The sequence below is a fragment of the Streptopelia decaocto genome (genome assembly GCF_964273445.1).
Source record: "Streptopelia decaocto genome assembly, chromosome: Z".
In the NCBI taxonomy this organism is placed as follows: Eukaryota; Metazoa; Chordata; class Aves; order Columbiformes; family Columbidae; genus Streptopelia; species Streptopelia decaocto.
In genome coordinates, this window is record NC_138657.1 from 81,881,221 (window position 1) to 81,901,368 (window position 20,148).

Here is a 20,148-nt window from a genome sequence, read left to right on the forward strand (position 1 = left end):
CTTGATTTTGGGTTAAAACCATTAATCAAAATATATTGAGCAAAACCAGTCCCAGGAGCGACTGTGGCAGACAGCGCCAGTTATGGCGCCCAGCTCTGTCACTTGTGACCTGGCAGTGTCTGACCCTTCACTAGAGCCTCGTTTCTCTCCTGGTGCGGTTTTGCTCGGTCGGTGAGGTCCTGCGCGTCTGTCGAGCAGGTGGCCAGGGAGGGACTGCATTTGCCCTGTACCTTGCCTTTTCCGTCACCTCTGCTCCTGGCCCTGGCAAGGCCGCGCGTTCGGCAGGCGGGACCCGAGCGGTGCTGGATGGCTGAGCCTGGTGATTCACCTCCCTCCACACGCTGTTATCCACCCGCGAAGCCCGCTGGCTGCCGCGTGCCTCCTGCTGGAGCTGGGGCGGGATGGTCCACAGAAATGCTCTTTCTTCTGTCTGCAGCAGACAAAGCCGTGTGTGCTGTTTGCTGCCTCACGGTCCTGTGAAATGCTTACTGTGTTTGTAAAATTCCTGCTGCTCAGCTTGTGACTTCGCGTGCCAGTGCTTTCAGAAATCTGGATGGAGCTCTCTCTGGGTTCCTGAGCTCTGGACACGTCGCTGCTGCATCGGTTGTGACAACTTCTGTCTTCGTACCGATCCCTCTCAGTTATTTGTCACGTTAAACATAATTTCCTGTATCGAAATATGCGTAGCCTCCCTGTTGAGCTTCATTGCTTAGTAGCATCATTTCTTTGTGTGTTTTCCTTTTATTGGTATGGTTGAAAGCCCTTGGTTTGTTCTAATATCCTGTGGAAGATCTAACTCAGCGTGACTCTTGGCAGTTCTTTATCTGAGCAGCACTTGCCCTTTTTAGGATGTAGCTTTTTGCTGGTGAGGCGTTTTGTTGTTGTTTCCGTGCTAATACCCTCTCTGAAGCTATTTGTGCTCTTCTTTCTGGAGCCTCTCGTCCCAAGTCTTTCTCCTTGCTCGGGTGCTGGTGTTAGTGGGTCGGCTGACCTGCTCCTTGATTGACTTGGAAAGGCGGAAGAGATTTCTGCCAGTTTACCAGAGCACTTCCCCAAATCCAGTATGTGCTAAAATGTGCGTTTGTGGTTAAGCAGCATTCGAAGTGAATGCATCATGGCTGGACAGCGGTGTCCTCCAGTCCGGCGCGAGACCGTGCTTCGCTGTTCAGTCGCACGGAGGCTCTCTGGCCGCTGGCAGCCATGGTTAGTGACAGAGGGCACGCGAGCAGGGGCTTGTGGAGGAGCTGGGGGCGGTGTTAGCGACCTGCAGCTCCTCACAGCGGCACACCGCGGCCTTGTGGTGCGGTGTCAGTGACCCGCAGCTCCTCACAGCGGCACACCGCGGCCTTGTGGTGCGGTGTCAGTGACCCGCAGCTCCTCACAGCGGCACACCGCGGCCTTGTGGTGCGGTGTCAGTGACCTGCAGCTCCTCACAGCGGCACACCGCCGCCTTGTGGTGCGGTGTCAGTGACCCGCAGCTCCTCACAGCGGCACACCGCGGCCTTGTGGTGCGGTGTCAGTGACCTGCAGCTCCTCACAGCGGCACACCGCGGCCTTGTGGTGCGGTGTCAGTGACCTGCAGCTCCTCACAGCGGCACACCGCGGCCTTGTGGTGCGGTGTTAGCGACCTGCAGCTCCTCACAGCGGCACACCGCGGCCTTGTGGTGCGGTGTTAGCGACCTGCAGCTCCTCACAGCGGCACACCGCGGCCTTGTGGTGCGGTGTCAGTGACCTGCAGCTCCTCACAGCGGCACACCGCGGCCTTGTGGTGCGGTGTCAGTGACCTGCAGCTCCTCACAGCGGCACACCGCGGCCTTGTGGTGCGGTGTCAGTGACCTGCAGCTCCTCACAGCGGCACACCGCGGCCTTGTGGTGCGGTGTTAGCGACCTGCAGCTCCTCACAGCCGCACACCGCGGCCTTGTGGTGCGGTGTCAGCGACCTGCAGCTCCTCACAGCGGCACACCGCGGCCTTGTGGTGCGGTGTCAGTGACCTGCAGCTCCTCACAGCGGCACACCGCGGCCTTGTGGTGCGGTGTCAGTGACCCGCAGCTCCTCACAGCCGGCACGCCACGGCCTTGTGGCGCTGCCATTTCCTTTTGTCCTTTGCACCTGTGCGGAGGAAATAACCTTTCCCCTTGGTCTTTTTCTGTTTAATTTACGGTATCAATCTGCCCGGATTTGTGTGGCCCTAAAGTTGAAGGTGGGTTTTAAAAAAAACACCTTTTTTTCATCTGGGTTTCAATGAACCTTGAAAATGAAACGGGTTTTCAGGTTTTGTTTCTATAGGTGCTCAGTGATTTGCCTTTTACTCATAGAGTCCTATTTGTACTTACCAGCTATTTTAGGATCATCTGACTCCAATATCCTCCCGCGTTTAGTTTACTGGATAGAGCCTTTCTAAATAATTTGATGGCAATGTTTTTGACATAATCTTTTCTCCTGTTTTCCCAGAGCACTGTCACTTGCATGCACAGTTTGGAGATCACAGAGTGGTAAGCGTAAGGAAATGTTGGTATGTAAACATATCTATTTCTTTTACAGACGCTGAATCCGAAATGGAATGAAGAATTTTATTTTAGAGTAAGTTTCTCTTTACTTGCAATTACTATTTTAATGTGTACAGTTGAGCACATGGCGTTTTAGAAGGATGGGAAGAAGCTTATTTGTTGTGTTTTCATTAAAAAATGCTTGTCCTGGTGTAACTGCTCTTCAGTTTCTGTAGTGATGGAATGGTCAGCAGGGGTGGCCTGAGGTTAATCTAGAAATGGGCAGTTTCACAATTAGAGGTTTTATTTGGAGCGTGTTTCCCGTGGTTTTGAAATGGTCGCACGGTGGTGACTAGTCAGGGTGATTTCCAAGAGCTGTATGAATTCTAAGCTATCATGGGGAGAAAACAGTAGAGAAGGAAGATAGACAAGAATTGCTCTTGGCCTTTATGTTACTTAGCAAAAAGGTCAAAATATGACTTTTTATTTTTAATTAACTTTAGTCTTTCCAGATCTTGCTTACAATGAAAACCAAGTGATAGCTAGAACTGAGTGATTTTTATCACACCAAGAAAATAGTTTTAAATGTTTGGAAGTGTAAAGGAGGGGTTAAAATAGCGATTATCAAACCCAACATAATATAAGTGAGCAGGACTATACCAACTTTATTTAGTTGCTGACCATATTTGTGGAAGGAAGAATGGCTGAATTGCAGTGCAGCCGTGGCTGCCACAAAAGGTTAGGTGGCATTTCAGTGATCTCAGCCAGCTGCCTGAGGAGACAAGCCCCTGTGCATTGTTTCGAACGGCGGGTTCGGATCTAGCGACCGGCTCTATGGCTGGCGGGATCTCTCAGACCATTGCACCAGTATCATTGTTAGTACACAGGTCTTTTCAGGACGGGTGTCGTATGGAGCGGTGGGTTCGGATCTAGCGACCGGCTCTATGGCTGGCAGGATCTCTCAGACCATTGCACCAGTATCATTGTTAGTACACAGGTCTTTTCAGGACGGGTGTCGTATGGAGCGGTGGGTTCGGATCTAGCGACCGGCTCTATGGCTGGCGGGATCTCTCAGACCATTGCACCAGTATCATTGTTAGTACACAGGTCTTTTCAGGATGGGTGTCGTATGGAGCGGTGGGTTCGGATCTAGCGACCGGCTCTATGGCTGGCGGGATCTCTCAGACCATTGCACCAGTATCATTGTTAGTACACAGGTCTTTTCAGGTTTAAGTGGAATTTTTATTTTTAAATGTGTACCAAATAGCTTTTCTATAAAAGAAATACTTCTAAAACATGTTAAAAATCCCAACCGATAATGTGAATCTAGAACACAGTGCATCCTTCTTCGCGTGTCGCGGTCGTCTGGTTTTCCCCAAGCTGGGAGTACGCTGCGCCCCACAGAACTGTCCGCCCCGTGTGGAATGGTAGTTCTGCATTTTCTTTTGGACCTGGTAACCTGGATTACAAAGTTTTCTGAAACAACACATCAAATACTCTAGAACTTGTTTAATTGTGGCTGTTCTGTCTTCCTCGAGAGTTCTCTGTGTTTATTTTGTTCCTCTTCAGTGTTCGTCTTTCTGTTTAAATTCACCTCAATGTCAATGATTTTCTGGAGATGTGTTTGCTGGTTTCGCGTGTTGGAGACTCGTGTGGGGTTTTCCAGAGGCACATGTAGTGAATGTGCTCACGTTGAACACGGTGAATGAGAGTTGTAGTGTGGGCTGCCGGGCTGGCCCAGCTGCACCGGGGTTAGAAACAAGGTGTTCTAGTGCTGCAGTGAAGTATAACGAGGGGTTTACATAAACCTGTCAGTCCTGTTCTGTTTGCCGTGGTTGGCCACTGTGTGAACTAGTACCCGTGTTTTGTTATCATCAAGCTAATGACCCTGCAGTGACATTATTTGAATTCTCTCCTAGGTGAACCCAACCAACCATCGTCTCCTGTTTGAAGTGTTTGATGAGAACAGATTGGTGAGTGCTTGTCTTGCTTGTGTTCCGCTCATCACGAGGTCCGTGTAACACAGCTGATGAACGTATAGCACATCTCAAAGGGCTGTGTTTGTCTGGCATTAACGAGTGTGCTAAGAAATGCAGATAGAAGCACAAAAAGCATCTGCATTTGGGACTAATGGCCAGAACATGCTCCACAAAAGCAGCACCGTGCTGGGTCAGACCGGAGTGGTCCTTCCTACCTGGGTGTCTGGGCACCGAAACCTCACCGTGTTCTTCCTTGGGCCTCTCCAGTGCAAACTGGTGGAGTCTCGACCTTTTTTAGTTACTCAAGAGCAGCTACTTCACCCCGATCATGTTTTTAATACTTGTGCATTCTTTTTTGGGCTGAGCTTACCCGCGCTGCGCCTAATACCCAACATGTGCTTGTATGGAGGTTTGAGGTAATGGCAGAATAACGCTCTCTGTTACATTTTCAGTTCTCTGCCTCCTAGCGCCCAGCATGTTGTTGGCATGTTCAGTCTTAACTTAATTTGTCAGAGGCAGTAGCTCTTCTAGAGGTGTCTCCCACCATCTGACTGCTGCTTGCGTTTGCCATGATTAAGTAGAGAAGATTTTCACACAGCCGTACGTGCAATAAATGCTGCTGTCATTCTGAGCATGGTGGGTTCAATATGCCGGGGCAGTGGCATACGGGGGAGTGACTCTTTTGGGTTTGTCTTTGGAAAGTTTTAACACCGTCTCGTTGCTTATGAGATCAGTGTTACATTTGCTTGGTTGGGCACAGTACAGTCTCATTTGCTTCGTAAAGACTAGGATCATCAGTGTTGTAGAGAAGCTTTTATTCAAAAATCCCAGTGTGGAAACATCCAACTTCAAAAGCTCCGTTCTTTCCTCTGCCTTCCTGTTAAATGTAGAGCAAGGAGAACCATACAAGCTGTCGTCTTCTGGGTGAAAAAACCCCAGCCAAACAACAAACCCAACTTACAGCCAAATGGTCGTATCCTTCTTTAGGAAGGAAGTAATTTGGTAAATCTGGGACTGTATTTATGGTGGGCTGACTGAACGTGTTTATGGACATACAGTGATGGTACTGAGCCCTGCTGGGCTGAGGCAGCGGGTCCTGTGGCAAGTGGCCGTCAGGCTGTGTTTACTGAATGAGGAGGCATTGAACTGGTTCTTTTGGCTTTACTTGGAAATGCTTATTGTCACTACTTGCATGGTTTTTGTCCCAAGAACTTTGTTTCCTCTTAGTGTTCTCCAATTCTCAAAGCACTTTCTGGTTTGCAGTGCGCCCTTTCCTTTCTACACCCCAATCAAAACAGAGAACGTGCAAAACGTGATGCAGGCTTCACCTTTGGTGCAAAGAGACCGCGGCCTTGGATAATAGGTTTTAGCTGAAAAATAAGCTAAAATATCAGCGCCTCTGCTTCCCCAAGTGAAGTACGGTACTGTTGCTCTGTAGAAGCTATTGATGCTTTTCATGTTGTTGGCTCATAGTCCACTTAAAACAATTGGGGATTGTGTGGTCTCTTGGCAGTTCTATGGTTTTAAGCTTCCATTTCTCTTGTGATTGGTCATTTTCTGTCTTTTGAAAACAAGCTCCTTGCAAACAGAGGTTGAAATGTGTAGAATAAAATACTGGCACTCCACCTACAAATTTTCAGAGCCATGGACGAGGCGTAGGCTCTCAGGTTCTCCAGGGAACGAGTGCCCATGCACCCCAGTGCATGGTGAACAGTTTCTTTCCTAGTGTGTGTGAGCCAGCGCTGTTGTGAGCACCGTTCACACGCGCGCGCAGGGAGCCCGCCGCGCTCCGGCGCCGCCCCGTTCGCAGTTGGGCGCTTGGTGTGCGTTGTGGTGTCCCTGCCTGTCTGCCCCGCGAGCTCTCGCGGCTCCGGGCAGCGTGGCCGTGTTTCCGCGCTGGCAGTGGCGCTCTGCCGAGGGCTGAGCCTGCCCCTGGAGCCCGGCCAGCAACGGGCAGAGCTGCTGAGCGCCGTTGAGACAAACCGGTGCAAAACGACATGCAACGCCCTGCTCCGCTTTGCGCCCGTCTTTACTGCCTGGTAAAGCTGAAAAGGAAACTGTAGCTCCTGCCATCTTGCACTTTTCTGCTGCTTTTGTTGTGTGAGAACTCTTTGCCATACGTACGATTGCTTTGTTTTAATTTTGAATTATCAGAAGGGGCTGCGCAGGGCAGCGTAGGTTAGATTGCGTTTGTAGGGACAGTGTGAAAGTTGTGGCTTTTTAAAGGCAAGAAGTTCATTGCTTAACCATGTTCTGAGCAGAGTTAAAATTGAAAGCGTAACTGCGCTATATTTATTCGTGTTCTGCCATGATAGCTTAGTGCTGTAACACACCCCAAAACGTTAAGCTTGAAATAATTTTTCTTTTTTGCATGTGAGTTGCCTTACAGTCCTGCCACTGGATCGCGGCGCTTTTGCGGCAGTCGGATCTTTGCGGGGGTGCCGTATGCAAATGCGCGGCGGTTCAGATTTATGGCGGTGCGGAGCCCCGGGCAGCTGCGCCAGCTCTCCCGCTGGGGCCGGCCGCTGATGGAAAAGGAGCAGCTGGGAAGGTGCCGCGTCAGGCGCCCCCCGCGCGCCCCCGGGGCCGCTGCGGCGCGGAGCCCTGCGGCCCTGCGGCCTCGTGACCGGCCCCGCCGCCCGGCCTGCCCGGCCGCTCGCTGCTCAGCCCCAGCCATGCCTGGAATGCCGCTCGCCACTTGGGCTATTTCTGCTATCTGTCGCTCTCAGGGCTGCAGCGCTAACGGTTTGGCAGATGGGACACTTTTTCTTGGAGTTTATGTCTTTGGTTTTTAACTTCTGGCAGTGCCTGAATTGTTGCTGTTCTCCCTCTCCTTTTCTTGTCTCTGTAAAACCATGGCCCATCGGCTGCGGTTTCATTTTGGCTCTGGGCGAAGCAACACGGCCCCCGAATCGGAGATCCTCGACCGGGAGAGAGAAGATGACTTTTTCATGGCATTCCACACTCTGCCGAGAAGGCACAGTCCGCACGCTTTCTCCCGACACGGGGCGGATTACGGCGGCGATTTGCAAGAAGTGGGCTCCTTGAAGAGGAGCACGTCCATGTTTATTCCCCAGCTGCTGAACAGCGTGGATGTGCGCCCCACGAGGAGCTCGTCGATGCAGATCTCTCTCCAGCGCAAGACTGCGAACGGCTGCGCGGACGAGTGCGCAGCGCTGGAGTCTCCGGAGGAGACACCTCCTGGTGAGCTCTCGGACTTGGGGGAGCGTCACGCGTCCCCTGGGGAAACCCGTTCTTCTCCCAGCAGCCCAGAGGTGACCCCTGAGAACTCTGCACCCAGGCTGACGGAAGACTCGGGGCAACAGATTAATGGAACTGTTTGCTGTAATCACAGGATATTTTGTACTATTCCTTCTAATAACCAGAGCGAGGATGCTTCATCAGCTGCCCAAGGAGCCGAGGCAAATGAAGCAGCTTCAGGTTTAAACATAAGCGGTGTGAGGATTCAGCATCGGGCTTCAAGCGCAGATGTGCCTCAGGTGACGCTGCTCCCCTTTGGTACCGAGGCTCAAAACAGCGCTCCTGCCCCCGAGCCCCGGCGTTGGTCTCTGCAGCACGTGCCAGATATGTCAGCAAATTCAGGGAAAAAGTTGTTTGTTCTCCAGTTACAGCAGCCGCAGACAAGTGGTACGAGTGCAGGAGGAGAATATAACTTTGGTTTTACTGGAACAAAAGGGGACAGGTTGGTCAGGTACCCTCGGATACGGCTGGAAAGGAGCACGTCCTACCCTGTCCAGCCACCGACCGGAGAAACGAGCCCCGCGGATGACGGGTTGAATTCGGAACCACATGGAAACTGCAGGAACGGGTCAGAAGTGCCCAGGAGCGATTCGGTAGAGCGGATTCCTCAGGGGCAGGGCTGCTTGTTTAAAATCAGACCGGATCAAAACACGAGGCAGCAGCACTTCAGAATCCTTGTCACCCGCGGTCCCGAAGAGCAGGGCCGGGTGGTCGGCCAGGAGGAGCGTGGCAGCCCTGGCCCCGCCGCCGGCGCCGCAGTAAGTATGTGGAACACAACTGCAAAGGGTCTGGGCTTGACGCAGCTGCGGCGCTTCCATTGTTAGCGCTAGAATGTTCTGCATTTCTCTGGGGCAAGCACAATCATCTCTGTTTCTAATCTAACCAAACTTTGCTCTCAGTTGTGATTACATCCAGTGTAATATTTTGAGATCCTAATGTCACACGTTTCTTAATTCAGTGTTACATCAGCTGGAAAGATTTTCAAAATCAAAACATTCAAGCGGCAAATTAAGTGTTCGTGTTAATTTAGTTGGCTGAGACCTCGCTGTGTGAATTTTTCCTGCACTCTGTTTTTAAAAACAAATACTTTCACACCTTCTGAGTATAATGTACACACGTGTGCCTCTACTCGGCTTTAGAATGTGTATGCTAATGCAATAGTAGCTAAGGCTGTGGAAGGCTTACGGTAACTCCAATCAGGATATTGACTTAACAGATAAGGTACAAAGAAGTTAGGAAAAAAATCTTACAATTATGGCCTTGTGGAAATGAAAGCCGTGTCCCGTTTTTGTGTGCCGCGAGCTGGGCACAGCTTGCTAAAGCGTCTTGTTTGTATTTGCCGTGAGTTTGCTTTAGGATGACAAATTAATCTGGTTTTTCTTTGTTATAACGGGAGAAGATTGATGGTTTGTGGCTTTAAGCCTCTTTTTACAAGACCAGAGTAGGAATGAAACTTAGGGGTTTAGTCATTTGCTTAAATAGCTTTCCAGTGCAATTGAACACCGCCCACTCGCGTTGCTGAGCCGGTGCTGCTGTATATAGCACAGCAAGCGCTCGGCTCCAGCTGTGAGAACAGCCTCGCTAGGAGGGGCTTTGGGTGCTGGTTGCCTGTGTGTTGTGCGCATTGGTTCCGTGAAGCACGGCGCAGACAGCCGGACAGACAGCCGGCAGCTTTCTGTGCAGGGCTGGGAGTTGCCAGGTTATCCAGTGGAACCTTCTTTTTAGCTCTTCAGTAGACGTTGTGAGTAGAAAATCACAAAGTATCCCTAAAGCTGTATTGAAAACAAAGTGACATAGAGGTAATCCGTGGGCTCCGGTCTCCGGAAGGCAGCCGCCTTGTGAAGAGGCGCGTTGGATCTTTCCTGCCAGCCTGAGAGCGTTTCAGCAGGAGAATCTGAAATGCAGAAACTCTACGGATGATCGCCTTCATTTGACTTTCATGTATGCAGCGCAGTATGTTACGTGTTCTCATCCTAAAACGAATCTAAATCTCGTACTAAAAATGAAATGGGGAAGTGTCTTTTTTTCCTTTCCTGTTTCTTGCGCTGTTCCTTTCCAATAGCAGCGGTTCACGGCGGAGCTGCAGCACCCGTTACGCAGGTAGCTGCAGGTGTCCAACCTCGTCCCAGGGGTTCCCAGGGCTGTGTGACCTGCGGAGATGAGCCCTGGTCTCTGCACCCCAGCGTCACCTCTTTGGTCTCCAGTGCAGGACCTGTTCCCGTGCCCAGGACGCACCGCAGTGTGGCCAGGGGAGGGTTAGGAAGCTGTTCCTACGTGCTCTTGGTTTCAGTCAGCATGTGAAATGGATTGGTCAGCGGGAGCCATGGCGGTCGCGGGGGCGCTCAGCCCGCGTGGTGCCGGCACAGAGCGATGCTGCTGCAGAGAGGTTCAGAAGTAAGGAATTAACTGAAACGTCAAACATGTCTTGTGGTGGTTTCTCATATTTGAAGTAAGCCCAGAAACCTTGAGGGTAGAGGTGATTGGCTGGGCCAGATGCCACAGGACGTGGGGAATGAAAGCATTTTGGTGAAAGATCTGCTCTATTTTGTCTACATATAAAACATTCTTTAGTAAGGTACATTTTTAATCTATCGCACAGAAGTTTGTTTGGAGGACCTGTGATGCCAAGCAAGGCTGTGCCGGAAATATTTGTTCCATGAAGCTGAGGGGAAAGTTGCCATGTTGTATCGTTGTCAGCCCGTGGAAGAAGCGTGTGCGTAGTTGGTTGACCCAGGGCGCGGGGCCGGGAGCGGCAGCTGCCGCGGCCTCGCTGCTCTGCAGGGCGAGCGGCGGCCGCAGCGCCGCTCTGCCCGCTGGTTGCGACCCTGCCGCGGCCTCGCTGCTCTGCAGGGCGAGCGGCGGCCGCAGCGCCGCTCTGCCCGCTGGTTGTGACCCTGCCGCGGCCTCGCTGCTCTGCAGGGCGAGCACGAGCGGCGGCCGCAGCGCCGCTCTGCCCGCTGGTTGCGACCCTGCCGCGGCCTCGCTGCTCTGCAGGGCGAGCGGCGGCCGCAGCGCTGCTCTGCCCGCTGGTTGCGACCCTGCCGCGGCCTCGCTGCTCTGCAGGGCGAGCGCGAGCGGCGGCCGCAGCGCCGCTCTGCCCGCTGGTTGCGACCCTGCCGCGGCCTCGCTGCTCTGCAGGGCGAGCGCGAGCGGCGGCCGCAGCGCCGCTCTGCCCGCTGGTTGCGACCCTGCCGCGGCCTCGCTGCTCTGCAGGGCGAGCGCGAGCGGCGGCCGCAGCGCCGCTCTGCCCGCTGGTTGCGACCCTGCCGCGGCCTCGCTGCTCTGCAGGGCGAGCGCGAGCGGCGGCCGCAGCGCCGCTCTGCCCGCTGGTTCCGACCCTGCAAATAGCTGCTGTTTCAGACAAGCGTTTTGGGGCGAGCAGGGTGGATTTCATTACAGGTCATTCTAGAGCATTAACTAGGAGCTTATGTCCACTTGTGAAAAATTTCATTTGGAAGCCTTGTTACAGATTCTTTTGAGCACTATGATATTGGATGTGTAATGCAATAGGCTACTGTGGCATATAACAAATACTCACACTGTTTATAATTTGGGTCTGTGAGTGCATAGCTGTATTTGCGGGAAACACTTCAAAAATCTCATGTATTGGACAACTGTTTGAGTCCCGACAAAGGCATCTTTGTTGTGACAGAAATACAAAGTGCCCTAGCAAAATGTTATGGTAGTAGGGCTGGCTTAGTTACACAGACATGGCAGCTCTTAGCTCTGCAAGTCTACATTTCTCACAATGCAGCTTTTCTTTTCCTTTCTTAGAAAGAACTGTAGAATAGCTGTTCTTGTGGAAGTACGGAGCACCCGCTCGTGCTCCTGCGGTGCCAGCGGGGAGCGGGGCGGCGGGCCTGGGGCAGGCGCGCCAGCGGCAGCGGACCCGGCCCCGCGGACGCAGGGCCCGCAGCAGGTGACGCTGGCACCTCCGCCGCCTGCCCGGGCGCTGGAGGTGGTTTCTGCGCACAGCGCTCGTCGGCACAAGGACAACTCATGGAAAGCTTTAAAGGTGAAATAAACGGAGAAGGGAGTTTTTTTCCCAGTTGTTCAACCAACCATTGCGAGAGTTCATTAATTTCAGGTTAGTTAATGCAGCCCACAGAGAGAGATGTCAGATTTCTCTTTCAGTGTTGCTCTTCCTGCCCACTCCTGTGGCCGCTCACCAGCCTGTCCTTGTTTAACAGCTTTCATCCCCTTTAACCAGCCCCCATGCTCATACTTCTTTACCACTTGAGCTGGAAATGTGGTGCTTTTGAATTGGAAAAGAGGTTTAATTGCTTCTCTTAGAACTTCTGAACCACCTATAAATGTCTGACAACTCCAAAGAATAAATAGAACTGGGACAAATCCTGTTCCTAAGGAATGTGGGTATAACTGTTTATCTGCCTCTCCTGTTTTTATCTGGATGGTGAAGTGTGTTGGAAGCAGCAGTCATTCCATTGAGATCAAACATGCAGAGTGAAAATACGCTTGGCATTAGAGCCTTCCCTGCTGTCTGTCTGTCCGTCCGTGCAAGCATCGTGGCGCTTACCTGAGCAGATGCCCTAAACTGGCTTATTGGTACTTTTGGTGTTGGACAGGTGATGCTGACGGGTGGTCGCACTGACCCGCTGCCGTGTCTCCTGGGTTTGGGTGACACTGACGGGTGGTCGCACTGACCCGCTGCCGTGTCTCCTGGGTTTGGGTGACACTGACGGGTGGTCGCACTGACCCGCTGCCGTGTCTCCTGGGTTTGGGTGACACTGACGGGTGGTCGCACTGACCCGCTGCCGCGTCTCCTGGGTTTGGGTGACACTGACGGGTGGTCGCACTGACCCGCTGCCATGTCTCCTGGGTTTGGGTGACACTGACGGGTGGTCGCACTGACCCGCTGCCATGTCTCCTGGGTTTGGGTGACACTGACGGGTGGTCGCACTGACCCGCTGCCATGTCTCCTGGGTTTGGGTGACACTGACGGGTGGTCGCACTGACCCGCTGCCGTGTCTCCTGGGTTTGGGTGACACTGACGGGTGGTCGCACTGACCCGCTGCCGTGTCTCCTGGGTTTGGGTGACACTGACGGGTGGTCGCACTGACCCGCTGCCGTGTCTCCTGGGTTTGGGTGACACCGACGGGTGGTCGCACTGACCCGCTGCCGCGTCTCCTGGGTTTGGGTGACACTGACGGGTGGTCGCACTGACCCGCTGCCGTGTTTCCCGGGTTTGGGTGACACTGACGGGTGGTCGCACTGACCCGCTGCCGCGTCTCCCGTGCCAGCAGTGTCACTGAGTGCAGCACAGCGCTCTCCATGCAGCGGAGCAACAACAGCTGTAGTGCTGGTGGTTTATTTGGTAGCCTTGGTTATACCGGGAGCATATCCTTGCAAACGTAGCGGTCTCGTAACGCAGCAGCGTCAGACGCAGGCGTTCCTCGGCGGTCTCTGCAGGGACAGCCGCAGCAGCCCCCGTGCCCGCGGGAGGCGGAGGCGCCGGCGGTCAGGGCTCCGTGCTGCTCCGGCCGCTGTCTCGTGTGCTGCACCGTGGGCTTGTCTTTGGTAGCGCACATGTCTGTGTTTGGAGACCTACTTTGGAGGCTGCTGTCTGGACTCTAATAGGCATTTCTAGCGCATAATTCATGTTGCCCTCAGCTCGACGTTTAAAATAGCTCCAATGAATAGTGCTCTGAATTTCCTGCCTCTCCCTTGCTGTACCAGGAGTGCAGATGGCTATCGGGAAACCTGCTCTGTGCAGATAAGGGCCTTGTTGACATCTGCAGGTAGATGTGATGAATTCCAGCCCTCTGGGCTGTGTAGGTTTCCTGGTAAGGACAAATCAGTTTTCCTTCCATCCCATCTCCTCAACTAACCCGCTCTGGGTCGCGCTGGGAGAACGGTGGTGGCTCCCCGAGCGCCACCCTTGCCAGCGCGTTGTGCTCGGGGATCTGCCGTGGCGCCTGTCCTTGCTGTGCGCCCCCCCCGGGAAGTCACCCGTCCCTCCTGTGCCAGCTGCCCCCCCCGGCGGCGTCCCGAGCGCCTCCCGTCCTGGGGGCAGGCGTCGCGCTCCCCCCGCGTGCGGCAGGAGCCGGGCGCGAGAGCCAAGTGCCAAGGAGCAGACTGCGTTCATTTATTTGTTCATTTATTTAATTCTTTTCCCCCTCACACAGAGGACAAATAGCACATTGCAAGCAGTGTAAATTAGCTTGCAGAATCAATTAATATGTCATTTTTGGTTAAGAATTGGCAGTGCTGTCTTTATTATATCCCTTCACGTTCCCAAAGTTCCCTGGGAAACTGTTTTGGGATCTTATTTGACTCCATTGTTTGGTGTTTTTCCCCCCGAAAGCTGTATCTTGTGGTGTTACTCTTTGGAGAAGCCAGAATCAACCTTTGCGCAGAAGAGCTGGGCTGAACGTCCCTGTGTTAAGAGCAGTACTGGGCTGCGTGCGTGGAAAAGCCGTCTGTCAGATGGCGCTGGTGATGGCGCTGGCTTGGCCCTGAAGGTGCCAGCCAGAGCAGCTTTGGTGTGGCGCTGGCCACAGAAAATCACACACATCAACCAGATACAGAGTTTTGATTGCTTTTTGCAATATTTACCTGTTTTCCTATTTGAGAAAAGCTGTCAAGTAATGAAGAATTTAGGAACGTGTGTGTTTTATGACTGTTCTAGTTCAAAAAGCTGCTTTCAATCCAATTCTATCCTGTTTGCTTCGTTTCCAGATTAAATCTCATTGTAAAACGTATTTCTGTACACATTTGTCTAAAATCCAGTGCTGTTATTTGTGGTTTTTGTATAACAGGGTGGCATTTATAGCTTCCGAAAGTCAGCATCCGTTAACGAAATCAGCACTGTGACCATGCAGGTTGCTGTCTCCAAAACGAGTGAATAAATAAAAGGGAAAACCTCACCGTGGCTGTGTTTAAATGCCCTGATATTAAAGCCGACAGCACCTCACAGCACACGCGGGACCCTCCTGGGCAACCAGGTATTCCAGAAAAGAACAGAGACTATCAGCTTTGCGATGAGGTGGCGCTTTCATCTTCGGTGAAGAGGTGCAGCTCGGAATGGCTGTGACCGCCTTTCAGTTATGTGTTGAAGTCTTATATTCTGAATCCCACTGTGGACAGAGGTTGGTTTGTTTTGAAGGCCAAGTATAATATATAGTCACTGTTGATAATAAATGAGGCACCAGGACCCTACTTGTTTGCCGTTAACTTTAGTGTTCAACAGATTGCTGGGCACACACAAAGCATCGAACTCTGGAGGATGGTATTTTAAGTGCTTTGATTATCGAAAGCAATCCATGAAAATCCTTCAAACAAGGCGCTAGAAGCTGGTAACAACCCTCCTTGAGAAAGTTATTGCCCAGGTTTTACCTCAGGCGGGTGTTTAAAATAGTGTTGTATTTGGTTTTAAAAGCAGTTTTGCTGCTTTAGAACTTTGCGCTCCGTGTCCTGGCAGGCGGCGGCACGGCGTGTCGAGATGTGCCGGGAGCGGTGTCACTTGAGGGCTATGTTAAATCACTATTATCTAAAATATTTTCACGTTGCTAAATAAAATCTGAAACACTGCTATGGAAGCTAAGAACTACATCCATGACACTGCACATAGCGTCCTGGAGAGTGAAAAGCTCCTCTAATGAAGTTCAGTGCATTTTAGCAGTAATACATTTATCTCGTACTACTTAGTGTTATAAAGACTTTAAATTACACTGATGTTAACCATTTAGTTATTTGAAAGCTGCCTCGGGCATGGTTTCATATTGTAAAACCACAAGCACTTATTTGTTTCAAGTTCCGCGAGCGCGGAAGGGGGTGTTGGTGTGAAGCTGCTCAGGACCGCGTTGCCCGCCGCCGCAGAGACGGGCACGGGGCGGCCGCGGCTCCGCGTCACCAACACTCTGTGATTTTAGCAGCTCTGTCGCGGTGCTCGCCAGCGCGCTGCCTTATGGCAGTGAACCGAGCTGGCTTCAGGGGTGGCGCAGTGTTCGGGATGCGGCTCCTCAGCAGCGTGCTGCTCACACTCAGCTCTTCAGAGCTCAGGAACACGGCTGCCAGCCCCAGACGCGTTCGTGAAGGGTTCTTTTCGTGTTGGACATTTTAAGGTATGGGGTTGCAAGAGATACTCTGCGAGGCACGCTGATCAAGCTCCAGCGTAACTGTGGAAGATTTTCTTTATTTCTGTAGTTCACAGTGCTTGTGGCACTCTGGGCTTTCCCAGCTCCTGCTGTGGCAGCTCTGTGCGCTGCCCTGCGCTGGGGCTGGGGCCGGGGAGCTGCAGCAGAGCTGGGGAAGCAGCTGGAGCTGCCCGGTGAGGAGCTAAGTGTGACCCGTAACCTGTGAGTGCTGAGCCCCGGCCGCGCTGGCCGAGCCCTGGCCGAGCCCCGGCCGCGCTGGCCGAGCCCTGGCCGAGCCCCGGCCGCGCTGGCTGAGCCCCGGCCGCGCTGGCTGAGCCCCGGCTGAGCCCCGGCCGCGCTGGCTGAGCCCTGGCCGAGCCCTGGCCGCGCTGGCTGAGCCCCGGCCGCGCTGGCTGAGCCCAGGCCGCGCTGGCCGAGCCCTGGCCGAGCCCCGGCCGCGCTGGCTGAGCCCCGGCTGAGCCCCGGCCGCGCTGGCTGAGCCCCGGCCGTGCAGGCTGAGCCCAGGCCGCGCTGGCCGAGCCCCGGCCGCGCTGGCCGAGCCCTGGCCGAGCCCTGGCCGCGCTGGCTGAGCCCCGGCCGCGCTGGCTGAGCCCTGGCCGAGCCCTGGCCGCGCTGGCTGAGCCCCGGCCGCGCTGGCTGAGCCTGGGCCGCAGGCAGCTCACCGAGCCTCAGACGGTGATACGAAATTGGGGCTGGTTTGCACAATTTGAAGGTGTGTGGCCGAACCTGGACCCATGGGAAGTCGTTAGGAATTCTGCCATTGACTTCAGCGTGATTGGAGCTGCACTCAGGAGCTTCCCCTTGCTGCTCTGTTCTTACATTTAGCTGTCGGAATTCTAGTCTTCAGTGTAATAGCTCTAAGGGAAACAGAAGCTGCTCAGAGGCCGTTTTCACCATAGGTAACGGTCTGTACTGAGACGTGGCTCTGTGTTCACACGTACCTGCTGGAGCGTGGGGCAGGATCCCCGGCCGCGGTGGCGCTTGGGCCGTTGAGCCCAGCCCTGCCCGAGGCACAGCGCAAGCACAGGGCCCTTGGGGAGCGAGGGCGGGCAGACACAGCCGTGCTGCAGCAACGCGCCTTCAGAGCCCCCGGTACCTGGTGGCCCCTGGGAAAGCTGGCCGGTCGGCAAACCCGCGCTGCGCCCTTTGCGACGTGTCTGTAGGTCTCAGTTTACTATGTGTTTCAGTCTGTTCTCTATCGACAGATGAGCATGCAGAAATTTCTGACATCTTCAAAAGCAGGTCCTGCACTCCTCAGGGTTATGCCTGTCAACTTCTGAGGTTATCGATCTGAGTCACAGAAAGAATGTTAAATTCTCACATATTTTAAAGTAAAAAGTTACTTTGGTTTGTTCATGTATTGGCAGCACACTGCAGATTGTTTGCTGTCTCCTGCTCTAGATAGCGTTATCATGCAGGGAAGAAAGGAAAAAACCCAAGCCCAGTGTGAACTGTAAGTGGAGTTTTCTCTGCGGGAAGACTCGCTAAGGGAATGCACAGAGTGCGCTGAGGATGGTGGTTCCCTGTGCGTGACTCCACGTACATCAGTTAGGATCAGCCGTTGTACCGGTGCCCTGCTGGCGCTGGGCAGAGCAGGAGCTGGGCTGAGGATGGTGGTTCCCTGTGCGTGACTCCACGTACATCAGTTAGGATCAGCCGTTGTACCGGTGCCCTGCTGGCGCTGGGCAGAGCAGGAGCTGGGCCTGCGGCTGCAGGGGCCGGGCGGTGTCCCCGCGCTGGTGTCCCCATGGTGTCCCCTATGTCCCTGCCCCTGCTGCTTGGTGTGCAGCAGCGGGTTCAGCAGCGCTGGCCGGGCAGGGACAGCAGCTGGGTTTCTGGAGCCAGGTGCCAGCCCAGGCAGATGTGGGAAGAGGCGGGAGAAGGAACGTGGAGCCGTCGGTTTGCAGCGCCAGCTCCATTCTCCATGGGCCGATGTGTCGCGTTCCCTCCCCGGCCCGCGGCAGAGGGTCTGGGAGCCGGGGCTGGAGGGGGCTCTCCCTCGCCTTTGTTACGTCCCTGGACTTCGCGGGGATTAGTGTTTCTGACCAAACATTTGCAGCAAAGGTTTCTGGAGCTCTGGCCTTCCTGCTTTTAGTTATCATCAAATTTTACATGTATAAACTTCAAGTCATTGTGCAGGATTTCGTGATACGAACAGAATAGATTGGTAGTTGATTGTAAACAAACATGTGCAACATGAAACAAACTTCGTAAGGTTTTTTTCCGTGTTCTTTATTTGTCACCATGAGATTATATTGCCAGTTACCCTACTGTGGTTTGTTTGGTTGGGTTTTTATTACTGACTGAATTTTAAATGCATAATTACCCACCATAAAGACCTTGCAGTGAATATTAGCGACTGATCTACATGAACTGGTAGCTATCCTTTTCTTCAAGGGCTAATTAAACAAAAATTCACATTATTCAGCAGGTCTTGAGGTTCTTTGTCGTGGCAAGAAAAAAAAGATGGTTGAACTTGTATTGGTGTAAATGAGGCTTGATTTAAAGAACTGAAGCAGACTAGTTAGCTGCCCACTAAGCAGCGCTCCCGTGGCCCAGGGGAAGGCGCTTTGTGTTTCCCCCGGTCGGTTCCCGCCGCGTGTCCCCCGGTGTCCTCACCAGCAGCAGCTCTCGCGCGTTCTTCCGTCAGTAAACCCGGCCGGTAGAGTTCTTACGGTGCTGGTGGTGGTCGGGGGTTGCTTTGGTTGGTTGGTTTTAGGTTTTTGGTGTTTTTTTTCTTTAACATTAGGAAAATCATTAAAGCAAAAATGTTATGTCAAATATTGCCAAGTGTAATGCCTTTCTGAACATAAGTGCTTTTTTGTTTCTTTGTGACTGTTGTCTTTAGTTAAAGCTCAGTCTCAGGTTCTTCCATCAGGCACGTACCTAACGCCCTGCATCACGGTCCCAGGCAAACACGTCGGTGGGTCCCGATGGAACAGAACGGAGTCCTGGAGAAGGCACTCGATGTTCCTTCTGCGCCCTTTGGCCCTGGCAGTCTGTGGGGCGCTCGCATCATTTAGGGGCAACCAAGGACTGCAGGAGCTCTGGCGTGTCGTTTTAGACAAAGCCTGACGTGCGGTTTTGCTGAGGCCGGCTCAAGTGCCCTTTTGTAGGCCGGCACTAACGCAGCTGCCCCTCGGGGCTGGGGGAGCTGGATTCGGGAGCTGGACGCGGCCCGTGCGCCGGTGGGAATCGCAGCCCGGATAAACGGGAGTTGTCGTCGCCCCTGCAGCCACGTCTTGATGAAGGGTTCACGGGGGGCTCTCAGAGCCGGCCCTGGCCGCTGGCCAGGTTGTGTTCCGCGGCCGGGTCGCAGGACTTTGGCAGCGTGGGGAGCGCAGCGGGCCCGCGGCACTGGGGACTCTGCGTTCGCCTGCTCACGCCGTGGGAGATTTTACTGCTATTGGAAATGAGTGCAGTGGTGGACACATTGAGGAAAACACTCAGGAATACTATTTGGTAAGAGAGGAGCGTTACATCAGTGCAATGGTATGCATGATGAATGACTAAAAATATTAGCATTCTTCAAGAACTTTTTTTGCACTGTTGAAATGGTCCTTTGCTGCACAGTTCTTTGCTTGAAAGTTATTCTAATATATATGGAGAAAGCCAGTATATTTGCCCAGAAATTGTGGAAGAAGAGCTGCAGAGAGAACTGCCGGTAGTTAGAAAACTTAGGAAGTACACCGCATGTATGCAGAATATACATACATGATGCCTTACGGAAGTAATGCCCATTAATCCCTCTGTTTCTGAGCTCTTTATAAAACTAGCGGTTCTATTCTTGGCCAATTTTGAGAGAGAGCGTCTGGATTCTGTCAGCGTTGTCCGTGCTCGATTGCCGTAGAAGCCCCAGTCTCAGCGTCTTTGGGAGGCCGGGGGCTCTGAGCCCCCGTGACCCGCGGCCCAGCCGCCTCCTGCGGGGAGCAGGATGTGACCCCGAACGTGGCGGCGGGAGGTGGTGTCTGTTTTCATGGGCTTTGCTGTCCTGTTGCTGATCTTTCATCGTGGCTTCAAGAGCTGCATGTATTCTGCATCTTGAGCTCTTATATCTTTTGAATTTCAGTTGCTGCAGTTCTGCAGGATGCATTATAAGCACTGGAATCACTCTAGAGAGCAGATAAATCCCCCTGGCACCCTCGAGCGTTTATACTTCCTTCTGTGCAGTCTCAGCCTATTCACAGTATGAAAAGGCTTTTCCCTCTGCCGCCCGTAGCAGCGGCAGCGCATACGGAAAGTGGTACAGGCAGCACGTGCAGCTTTGAGGCAGAAAGCAGCGGGGCACTTGGTGAAGCTCCTTG

The 20,148-nt window shown here is 53.2% G+C and overlaps 1 protein-coding gene across 1 annotated transcript in view; it reads left to right on the forward strand.

Moving 5' to 3' along the window:
* The window catches only part of NEDD4L (NEDD4 like E3 ubiquitin protein ligase), a 116,010-nt gene that overhangs the window by 49,820 nt on the left and 46,042 nt on the right, over nt 1-20,148 (forward strand). The window contains 2 exon segments of the mRNA XM_082075043.1: nt 2,543-2,581; nt 4,407-4,460. Of these exon segments, the coding sequence (XP_081931169.1) occupies nt 2,543-2,581; nt 4,407-4,460 (93 nt within the window).